At 42.9% G+C, this 12,198-nt stretch overlaps 1 protein-coding gene across 1 annotated transcript in view; it reads right to left on the bottom strand.

The window, feature by feature from the left end:
• Window positions 1–11,758, bottom strand: part of GLDC (glycine decarboxylase) — a 98,549-nt gene extending 86,791 nt beyond the window's left edge. The window contains exons 1-2 of the mRNA XM_049634590.1: window positions 11,266–11,758; window positions 10,646–10,724 (exon numbers count right to left, since the gene is read on the bottom strand). Of these exons, the coding sequence (XP_049490547.1) occupies window positions 10,646–10,724; window positions 11,266–11,517 (331 nt within the window). The 5' untranslated portion in view covers window positions 11,518–11,758. The remainder of the gene's footprint in view (window positions 1–10,645; window positions 10,725–11,265) is intronic.
• Between the last annotated feature and the right edge of the window lie 440 nt (window positions 11,759–12,198).

A 12,198-nucleotide genomic window follows, 5' to 3' on the forward strand; every position in this document is an offset into this window, starting at 1 on the left:
TAGGAGTAACACTATATTTACAATATAGTGATACAATATGACTGATTTCATTTTGATAACATTGAATAATTGTAACAGATAAAATTATTTATAATTTATGATAGAAATATGTGTTAATTTGGATGAATGTGGTAGTTTAAAAATGTCTGCAGGGAGGGGCGCCTGGGTGTCTCAGTCAGTTAAGCTTCTGACCTTGGCTCAGGTCATCAAGCCCCATGTCGGGCTCTGTTCTCTGACAGCTCAGAGCCTGGAGCCTGCTTCAGATTCTATGTCTCCCTCTCTCTCTGCCCCACCCCTGCTTGCATTCTGTCTCTCTGTCTCTCAAAATTGAATAAACATTAAAAAAAAATTTTTTTTTCAATGTCTGGAGGGGAAAAAAATGTCTTCAGGATATTTTTAGGGCAGTGAAACTATTCTGTATGATACTATAGAGGTAGACACATCATAATACATTTCTCCAAATCCATAGAATGTACAACACCAAGAGTGAACCTTAATGTAAACTATGAACCTTGGGTGTTGATGTGTCAATGGAGGTTCATCAGTTGTGACAACTGTATCACTTTGGGGGGCGGGGTATATTGATAATGGGGGAGGCTATCTCGAGGCAGGAGGTATGTGGGAACTCTGTGCCTTACACTTAATTTTGCTCTGAACCTAAAAGTGATCTAAAAATTAAGTCTAGGGGCGCCTGGGTGGCTCAGTCGGTTGGGCGGCCAAGTACGGCTCAGGTCATGATCTCGCGGTCTGTGAGTTCAAGCCCCACATTGGGCTCTGTGCTGACAGCTCAGAGCCTGGAACCTGCTTCCTATTCTGTGTCTCCCTCTCTCTCTGCCCCTTCCCTGCTTGGTCTCTGTCTCTGTCTCTCTCTCTCAAAAATAACATTAAAAAATTTTTTTTCAAGATAAATAATTAAGTCTAGTAAAAAAATACATCTGTACATTCTTTTTAAGTCCTCCTTTCAAAGGGTGGAGACATAGCATATCCCCTAGGTCCTCCTTTGTTGTAAATGGCACGATCCCATCCATTTTGTGTGTATGTGTGTGTATACACATATATACCATGTCTTCCCTGTTCATTTTTTTTATTCCACTGTGTGTATGTGTATGTATACACATATATACCACATCTTCCCTATTCATTTTATCAGTGGACACAGGTTACTTCCATATCTTAGCTATTGTAAATAATGCTGTGCTAAACATAGGGGTGCATGTCTTTTCAAATTAGTGTTTTCATTTCCTTTGAGTAAATACCCACTAGTGGAATTATTGAATCATATGACATTTCTATTTTGAAGTTTCTTTGGAAAGTTCATACTGTTTTCCAGAGTAGCTGCACCAATTTACATTCCTGCCAACAGTGTAAAAGTGTTCCTTTTTCTTTCTCCACATCTTTGCCAACACTTGTCATTTGTTGTCTTTTTTATTTTAGCCATTCTGACAGGTATAAGGTGATACCTCATTGTGGTTTTGATTTGCAGTTCCCTGATTATTAGTGATGTTGAACATCTTTTCATATGCCTGTTGGATATTTGTATTTCTTCTCTGGAAAAATGTCTACTCAGGTCCTCTTCCCCAGATTAATTTAATCTGATTGTTTTTTAGTATTGAGTTGTATAACTTCTTTATGTTTTGGATATATTATGCTAAGTAAAATAAATCAGACTGAGAAAGACAAATACCATATGACTCCACTCTTTAGCAGAATCTAAAAAAATAAAACGAATGAGTAAACAAAAAATAGAATCAGACCTATAAATACAGAGAACAAATTTGACTGATGGTTGTCAGAGGGGATGGAGGGGAAGGGAGTGGGCAAAATGGGTGAAGGGGAGCAGAAGATACAGGCTCTCAGTTATGGAATGAGTATGGCATGAGAATAAAAGTCACAGCATAAAGAATATAGTCAATGATATAAGGAATAGCACTGCATGGTGACAGATGGTAACTGCACTTGTGGCAAGCACAGCAGAATGTATAGAGTTGTCCAATCACTATGATGTACACCTGAAACTAATGTAACATTATGTGCCAACTATATTCAAATTAAAAAAAAAAAAAAAGCACACGTTTTTAAGTGAACGTTAATTCCCCTTCCCTTGAATTCAGGCCAGACTTAATAACTCATTCTAATCAATAGAAAGTGGTGTTAAGTGATGCTATAGGAATTCCAAGATTATGTCATAAAAAGGATAGCTTCTGCCTGCCTTTCTTTCTCTCTTGAATCACTGGCTCCGGGGGAATTCACCTGTCATGTGAAGACACTTAAGCAGCCCTTGGGAGAGACTCATGTGGGGATGAACTAAGATCTCCCACACACAGACAGCACCAACTTGGCAGCAGTTGTGAGTGAGCCACCTTGCAAGTGGCTCCTCCAGGCCTAGATGAGCATCCACCAACATGTGGCAGCAATATCATAAAAGACTCTGAGCCAGGACCATCCAGCTTGGCTGCTCCTGGATTCTTGACTCACAGAAACAGTGAGGATAATAAATGTCCAATAAATATTTAAGCCATGGAGTTTTACAGTAACTTCTTATACAGCAAGAGATAAAGGATATAGTAGCTTCCTCCCCCGCCCCCCCAGCCCCCACCACCAAAAAGTCAGTTTTTAAAATATTTTAAAGAAGTAATTTCAGGGGCACCTGGGTGGCTCAGTCAGTTAAATATCCCATGCAGCAGCGGTTGTGAGATCAAGTCCCTGAGATAGAGCCCCAAGGCCAGCTCTGCACTGCACTAGGCATGGAGCCTCCTTAAGATTCTCTCCCTCCCTTTGCCCTTCCGGGGTGATGGTGGGGTTCGTGGGGTTTGGAGCTGAAGGCCAAGAATTCTTGAAGACATCTGGTGCAAAAAGGTGATTTTATTGAAGCACAGGGACAGGACCCGTGGGCAGGAAGAACTGCACTGGGGTTGTGGAGTGTAACTGGTTACAAACCATGGATTTGGGGAAGGTAAAAGTCCACAGGCAAGTTTCCGCTGAGACTTCCACATGCTAAAGACTCACAGATTACTGGAGGCCTAGCTATTGTCAAGCTAAATTTGTTTCTCCCCCTAGCAAAGCATTAACATGAACACAGTAGGGAGTTCCTGGAGAAATGTTATACTCTTATATTTGCCACAAGTATTTGTCAATGGGCTGCAGGTTATAAGGAAATTTAGTTTTATCTGCCATTTCCTTCTCCTTTGTTCCCCATATCACGATGGAGGGGTGATGTTGGGGCTCCAGGAAACTCAGTCTACAGGTTACTGGAGATTAGGCTATTGATGGGATTGCCTTTTTCTGGTAAACTGGTGTACTCTATCAGTTTAACCATTTGTTTTGTCCTTTCCTTTGTCCTTGTGATGAGGGAGGATGGGGCAAGCTGAGGGCAAAGTGCAGGCTAACAGCACCCTCCCCACCCCAGGTGGGTTGTGTATGATAATCCTTGGACACTCTAGGCTCCCAAAACAGGAAGGGACAAAAAAACCCAAATGGTAAACTGATAAGAATCTCCACCAGTTTACCAGAAAGAGGCAATCCCATCATTTCCTAAAGTCCAGGAATCCCTACTGTCTTAATGTTAATGCTTTGCTAGAGAGAAAAACAACCTTAGCTGGACAAAGCTAGGCCTCCAGAAAGTCTTCAGCATGTTAAAGTCTCTTTGGAAACTGCCCCTGACCCCATAAAATGGTCACCCTCCACCCCCGCACTTATAGTGCAGCTCTTCCTCTTCAAGAATTCTTTCTTGGTCTTCAGCTCCAGAGCTCACGAACCCCCCATTACCCCAAAACTTTATCACTTGGGCAGCCAGAAGTGCCTGAGGAGTATCACCCATAATCCCACTTGGGGGAGGGGGGGGTGCTAGCTTGTATTTTGCCCTCAACCTGCCTCACACTCCATCAATATCATTTAAACTTTACTGTTTTTAAGTTTATTTTTATTATTTATTTTGAAAGAGAGAGAGAGTAGGGGAGACAGAAAGGGAGAGAGAGATAATGCCAAGCAGGCTCCTCACTGTCAGTGCTGAGTTGGAGGCGGGCTTGATCCCACAAACCATGACCTGAGCCTAAATCAAGAGACACTCAACCAACTGAGCCAACAGGCGCCCCAATAAGCAGTTTCATTTATATAAAATGTTTGATGATGCTGGATGAATTCCATTATCCATTAGCAAGATGAAAAGGAAAAGTTGTTTTTACATGTTATGTTCTTTGTCCCAGTCACAGGACCTATTTTATTTGGGCTCTCATCAGCATGTTTACATGTTTGTATCCTTTATATGTCAATAAATAAGTCCCAAACATTTTAATGCTAAAAATGGTCAATTTATAAAGACTGAGATTTCAACTTTGTATTCTAATTTTAAAAAGGGAAAAAACTGGGGTGGCTGGGTGGCTCAGTCAGTTAAGTAAGTATATGACTTCAGCCTTAATTCCTGATCTCACAGTTCTTGAGTTTGAGCCCCACATTGGGTTATCTGCTGTCAGCACAGAGCCAGTTTCGGATCCTCTGTCCCCTTCTCTCTGCCCCTTCCTCACTGGTTCTATCTCAAAATAAATAAATAAACTTTAAAAAATAAATATAAAAAGTGAAAAAACTGATTATAATTTATTTCAGGACACATCCCTTTTAAAATATTTTCATTTCTCAACTTCTATTGGGATACACCTCCACATATTTAACTGAAATATCCCTGTGGTAATAATAAAAACTATATATGGTCTTTGTCTTTGGAATTTCTTGAGTAATGGGATTCCTTTGTTATTCATAAGAAGCCCTTGTAAAAAGTCACATTTATGCTAATGAGTGTTTTAGGGTGGTGTCCCTAAAAAGCCTCAGGATGGGGCTGGTTAGAAAGACCTAAAAAGACCAAGTGATAAGAGGGTGGGAATTTTCTTAGCCTCACCCACAGACCTCTGAGGAGAGGAAGGGGTGGGGGTGGGAGGCTACAGATTAATCTCGGACAAAATTTGATGAGCTTCTAGGATGGCTAATGCATCCACATGCTGAGAGGGTGGTGAACCCCAAGTTCCACAAGGGAAGAAGCTCCTGTGCTCAAAACCCTTATGGACCTCACCCTATGTACCTCTTCATCTGGTGACTCATCTGTATCTTTTATAATATCCTTTAAAATAAACCAGTAAACATATGAAATGTTTCTGAGTTCTGTGAGCTGCTCTAGCAAATTAATCAAACCCACGAAGGGGATTGTGGGAACCTCCAATTTATAGCTTGTTGGTCAGAAGCACAGGTGGACTTGGGATTGGCATCTGAAGAGGCAGTTTTGTTATTGAGTCCTTAATCTGTAGCATATTATGCTACCTCCAGGTGGATAGTGTCAGAATTGAGTTAAATTTGTAGAACACCTAAAGAATTGCTTTTGTCATGTTGGAACATACACTAGAATCCCTGAGTGATTTACATAATTATTCTGATTAAGATTCCATGAACAGAACTACAACAACATTAAAATACTTCCCTAATTATGCTTTTCATGCTGCATTTGCCATTTTCTGTTCTCAGTGAAGATACTGCCTTTATTCCTTTGCATTTTTCCCTTCTTATATGAAGTATATTTACACACCAAAAGAACATAGTCAATGTAAAGGTATTGTCTTTGCTTCTAACTGGAGAAGATATATTTCAACTCTTTATGTTGTTCCAGAAATCCCATTTCTCCATCCAACTGCTGAATACTCGCAGCATTTTATCCAAACTTCTCAGGGCACCTGGGACTTTTTAACTGTGTTTAACTTTTTAACTGACATATTTATATTAAGAAGGTAAGATATAAGCTTGAGGAAAGTGATTATGTTTACTCATATATTTTTCCTCACAGTGCTTTGCACATACTAGATGGCCGATGAACATTTAGCAATTTAGGCAATAGACTGACTTTCCAAGGTATCAGATCCACAGCCATCTGCCTAATAAGAATTCATGACAAAAATAAAAGGACAAGATAGATTCTATTGTAAGAGACTGAATACACAAATAGACAATGGCAGACCATATATTACCACAGAACTTTCACCCACAACCTGCAGCAACCTGCTCAAGAAACCAACACCTTTTCTATAACAAACTCCAAAAGCCAGCCTGCTGTAAGTTAGACTTGCAGAAAGTCAACTTGTTATCTTCAGTGACTATGCAGCAAACTGCACAATAACTTACATAATAATTGACCAAAAATTATTGGCCAGGACTTGATTAATAACTGACAGCTACCTTAATTTTGGTGCTGGCTTCTGATGTACGACCAACCATAAAAGCCAAATACACACCCTTAACCAATCACAGAGGATCCCTGCTTCTACTTGCCTCCCCTACATCTTCCGCATGCCAATAGCCCCCAACACTGGCATACCTGAAGCCTTTCCTTTATTTCACTATAAGGTTTTCCCATTCCTCTGCCAAAACAAAAGGCTGACTCCCCCTATAACAAGTACAGAATAAATAGTCTTTGCTTTTCTCATTTGACTGGTCTTCGTTTATTTCCACAGCTGCATAATGAAAATCCACTAGTATTAAAAAGACAAATTAATTCATATAAACTGGGAACTTGGCCAGGTAAAGGCCAAGGGTGAGCCTTGTCACAAACTGAGGAGTCTACAGACAGAACCCAATGATGGATATCATCCAGCTGAAAGACACCTGACATCTATCACCTGGGGAACTGTTATCCTGTTTAGGTGTCCTTGAGGTCAGTGCAGGAAAATGCCCAACCCCACTTGGGTGACATAGTTACCACCTGCAGCTGCATTACACAACACTCCTTCCATTAACCATTTATTAAATAACACTCTAAAAGATGTGGCTTAGAACATTAAGTTCCCACAAGTCTGTCAAAAGTCTCATTGTGACAGCTCAGCTGCTTAGTTCTGCTTGAACACTTTGAACATTAGAGGGGTTAATGTCTCCTTTCTTCCTCAGCATGCTCACAATAAGCAATGTGCAATTTTGTGTAAACTTTAAACCCTGCAGCTTCTGTGCAGTTCTGGACTAGTTCAGTCTGGTTAGCTTGAGATTATTTTACTGAGAATACTACACAGAGAGGCATACCATAGCTAAAAGTGATTAGATGGTTCATACACAAAGTACTTTGAAATTTGGTATTATAAAATAGTTACTGTAGAAAATGTAGAAAAAACAAGGTAATAAAAAGAAAGCTAAAATCATCCCTCATGGCCCATCCAGGGAAATGAATGCTGCCATTGATATATATCCTTCCTATTTTTTTCTCTTTATGTGTATGTGGGTGAGGGAGAGTGGATTCACTTGAACAGGATAATAGGATTTTGAATTGAGTAGCTTTGCTTCTTTGAAGCATGATTTACTGAGAATTCAACTGATAATCAAGGTATTCTTTCAAAGCACTTAAGTGTCCAAGGGGAGGGGAGCATCCCTCAGGACAGATGAATCATCTGATTCTGTCAGGCCACTCTATCCAATACATGATGGTCCCTCTGTGGCAGCCTCCCCCAGCCTTGTCCAGCAAAGCCATCACGACTCATCCCTCAATACTCAACCCTAGTGCTGCACCCATCACCCCTTCCCTCTCCCTGGTAGTGGGCTGAGTGTTTCCACATCTGTGCTCTCAGTATGCCACTGCATTTCTACCAGAGCAGTTGGCAAATGGCAGAGGGATTCTGGCATGATTGGATTTGTGCATATCAATAAACTGGATACTTCAGAGTCAGGAGTTTTCTACTTTGCAGAAGGCACAGTGAAAACAGTGGTGTAGACTTTGGAGGGTGGACAGTGGATCTGGGCTGCCTGGGTCAACTTCTGCCTCCACTGTAAGTTACGACATATCCCCTGTAAAACAGATGATACTGGTACTTACCTGATAGGATTGTGCTAAGGACTAAATTAACACATGAAAAGCACTTTTAAAAGTACCTACTATATGGTAAGCACTAAACAAATGTTCGAGATTATTAAATTATGTGTAAGAACTAACTCAAGGATCTCCATGGTGCTTACAGCTCTCTTTTTACTCAGCAATGAGGGCATTTAAGACTCATGTAACCAACTAGTTCTTGTTAGTTTCCTGTGTATACAGTGAACAAATATTGGGTCCAGAATTCCTCTCTGAATACAACAGAAAACAAGCATTCAACATGAAACTGTTTGGGTAATGCTACTCTACTATTAAATGGAAATGCTACTACTGGAGGTTACCCGGACCAGTTTGTTCTCCTCATGTGAAGGACATTCATTAACCATGACATGTGCACACCTCAGAATAAAACATTGATGCCTTGCTGACACATTCTCTGCCTGCCCCAACCAGAGCTCATTCTTCCAAGAAGCAAGCTTTGTTGGAAAGCCAATTCACTTCAAGGTGAGGGAGAAGGGGGTGGAATCCTGACTGTGCAGTATTTTCTCTGAGTCATCTCAGAATAACCAGATGGAACCAGCCCCAAATCTCACAGAAGCCACTGGGTTTAAAGTTTACAGTTAAGTTGCAAATTACTTATCAGGAGTTCACTTTCAATGAAAGAGGAGAAATGGAATCCCCCAATGTTCACATTATTCAGCTGGGAAGAAACAGCTGAACTTTTTTTAGAGAGGCGGCTTTGACATGTTCCCTAGGCTCTAATGCTCTTAAAGAACATCTTGTTTTAGAGTATATTGTAAGAATGGGTGACCCAAACATTTTCTGACTTTGAAAATCTCAGAAATGCATTACCTAAGGCTTGCTTTAAAAATATACAGCTCTTAGGGGCACCTGGGCGGCTTAGTCAGTTAAGCCTCTGACTTCGGCTCAGGTCATGATTTCACTACCCGTGAGTTCCAGCCCCATGTCAGGCTCTGTGCTGACAGCTCAGAGCCTGGAGCCTGTTTCAGGCTCTAGATTCTCTATCTCCCTCTCTCTCTGCCCCTCCCCTGCTCATGCTTTATCTCTCTCTCTCAAAAATAAGTAAAGATTTTAAATTTTAAAATATACAACTCTTAAAAATATATACAACACTTGGGGTGCCTGGGTGGCTCAACTGGTTAAGCATCCAACTCTTGATTTCGGCTCTGGTTATGATCTCACAGTTCGTGAGTTCGAGCCCTGCTGTGGAGCTCTGCACTGACTGCACAAAGTCTGCTTAGGATTCTGTTTCCCTCTCTCTCTCTCTGTCCCTCACCTGCTCGCTCTCTCAAAAATGAATAAATAAATTTAAAAAATATATATATATACAACTCTTCACTCTTTAAACATCCAATAAATCAGGATTCTGGTTTCCTAAAACTGAAATAGATAAGACTATCCCAGGACTGAATCAGTTCAATTGAACAAAATGTGCAGATTTTCCTCTAAGGGCAAGGTCTTTGCCATCAGGAGAAATGGTTCAGATCTGAAACCAACAAGGGGAGCAATTCTTATCATAACCTGAGTTACATTAGCCAGCTGGAGCTGGACTGGCTTCATACTTCAAGTTGTCTACTTTAAAACAAAATAAATTTTATCACTTCTTGGCCTTTTGGCTAAGATCAAGTATAAAACAAAATAAAGTTTGCCATCCACATATCTTTTGTGTCCTAAAAAAAAAAAAAAACAAAGTTCCTTTTCTTCACCTGACTCCAAAAGTCTAAGAGACAGCATCTCTGTGATTCAAAAACCAGATAACCCAAGAAAATTCTTTCCTGTTTAAAAGAGAGAAAGAGATGGGCGCCTGGGTGGCTCAGTCAATTAATTAAGCGTTAAGCATCCCACTTCAGCTCAGGTCAATGATCTCATGGTTTGAGTTCAAGCCCCATGTCAGGCTCTGTGCTGACAGCTCAGAGCCTGGATCCTGCTTAGGATTCTGTGTCTCCTGCTCTCTCTGCCTCTCTCCCACTGGTGCTCTGTCTCTCTCTCAAAAATAAATAAACATTAAAATTTAAAAAAAATTTTTTAAAAAGAGAAAGAGAGAGCGAGAGCTCTTCAGCTCTGCCTGACCCTTTGACATGCGGATTCTTGTCTCACTCCATTAAGTCAAGTACTCATAAAAATACCTCTGAAAGTCAGTCTTCAGGACTATTAAAAATATTTAAGTATGAAACTAAATTCTAAGTAATCCTATGAGTAAACTAAACTTTTTTAACCAGGCACAAATCTTTTTTGCATATTTCTTCATAAAAATTATTTGAACTTGAAGAGTACTGCTGCCTTACAGTAGATATAAGTAAATGAAATTGGACATAAGAGAACAATTTGAAGCTGTTGTGATATAAAGAAGCTTGGGCTAGGAGGCCTTATGTCTGCATCTCCTCCCATTTTTGTCACTTCCTTAGTTGTATATGATTATAAGCATGTCCTTTCTCCTTTCAGTATCCTGACCTGCAGAGGTGATGACATCTCAACCCAAAGGATGTGAGAACCATGGCCTGGGACATGGGGAGTCTTCCACAGCCTTGTGCACTGCCTTCCTTCCACCGGCAGTTTGCTGGCGCCTAGATAAAGAGCTAGAAAGGCGAGGCATGGACTCCAACCTAGGGTACAGAACTGATTGCTCCAGAAACTAAATATTCCACCCTCTCCCGCCCTTTGAGGTACTCGCACTGTTTTGTTTTAATAAACATATTCCCAGTACTGGGCAATCCTAACCCAGAGCTGGATTTTCAGAAACTGTAGAAGACAAATAGGCCAAAGCAAGCAGAGTCAAAGGGAGCTCTCCCGGCAACTTACAAACAGGGTCTTCCATTTTCAAGGGTCTTTTCAAGCGGATGCTGGCAGGCACCGTCTTCTCAATCAGTTCATCAATACTCTAAAATGAAAAAACATAAATCCGTGAACACTAAAGGGAGAGGAAAGTGCTTCTGGGTTAAAGGAGTCACCTCTGTTTTGCATCTACAAAGGCTTGTGGGAACTTCATTTAAATCTCCTAATTAGTGTTTCTTTAAAAAAAAAAAAAAACAACTTTGAGCAAATCAGAAATCACTTGGAGGAAAGCAAATGAACTGGGGTAGCGATTCGACCACTCTAGGCTGGATTTCAGTCAGCAACCAGAGATAATTGGATAAACCAGGAGGTCCTCCTTTTGCAAAGTTAGGGTTCATCAGGAGGGCGAGTTGGGTTGAAAAACATAAGGTTCTGAGGCGCGAAAAGCGGGTGGAGAAAGTAAACGGGTGAGAGAAGCCTGGGGCACAGGAACGGAACTCGCAGGCTCGCTTCCACGCCAGGGCCCAAGATCCGGGGTGCGGGTCCCACGCGGAGCCAAGCAGAGCTTCAGGCGGGGCCGGGAGGCCGAGCCGGCAGAACCTGGGTAAGGCGGGGTGAGGCCCTGGAGGGCCGGGTGGGGTCCTTACCGCTAGCCCCAGGGCCTGTAGCATCTCCCTCTGGTCTTTGTCCCCCGGGCCGATGTGCCTCCGAGCGAAGTCGTCGTGTCTGGGCAGGAGGCGCTCGAGGAGGCGCGAGTCCCCAGCTCTGCTGCTGTCCCCGCCGCTGCTGCTGTCACGGCCCCGCGGCACCCAAAGCGGTCCCTTGCCCCCAGCCAGGCGGCGGCTGCCCCCGATTCCGCAGCCCAGACGCAGCCCCCAGGCCCTGGCGCACGTCTGCATGGTCGCGACCACAGTCCCCTGTCCTGGCCCACGAGGGTCAGCCGCACTCTCGGCCCCTTTGGGTCACAGTTCTCCAGGTGGCGGTTGCCTTCGTCCTGGAGCCTCTTCTCGCTGGACGACCGGTAGGACAGACGGATGGGTGCTCGTGGGCAATGAATGGGCGCCGCGCTCAGCCTAAACACGCGCGCAAAGTTGTTGCTCCACGCGAGGCACCTGCTCTGCACACTTTAAGTGTCGCCCGGCGGGCGGGCCGTGGGATGGTGCCTGGAAACCCTCAGCCAATGGGAGTAGATGGAGGGGCGGGGGCGGGGCGTGTCCCGCCCCGCCCCCTCTCCCTACTCTCTTCTCGGCCCTCAACCGAGTCCTGCGCCTGGCCCAGAACGTGCTGTCCTCAGTCACTCGTACTCCATCTCTGGCTGATGGGGAGATCTGGGCGCTCCATGCGGTCGGGGCCAAGGTCTGGGACCGCACTGGCGCGGGATCCGGCTGCACAACGGCGGGCGGAGTGCCTGGGGAACTAAGCTGAGGTGACAGATGATTCTGACAGGGAGGCCAGACTAATAATTAGGCTTCATTCATTAATTTTAGGCTCATATTTCATGGAAACCACTATGGACAGATGAACTTTTTTTTTTTTTTTTTTTTTTTTTTTTTTTAGCAGTTGTCGTCTTTGGGGGCGCC

The sequence above is a fragment of the Panthera uncia genome, chromosome D4, assembly GCF_023721935.1.
Source record: "Panthera uncia isolate 11264 chromosome D4, Puncia_PCG_1.0, whole genome shotgun sequence".
NCBI lineage: Eukaryota > Metazoa > Chordata > Mammalia > Carnivora > Felidae > Panthera > Panthera uncia.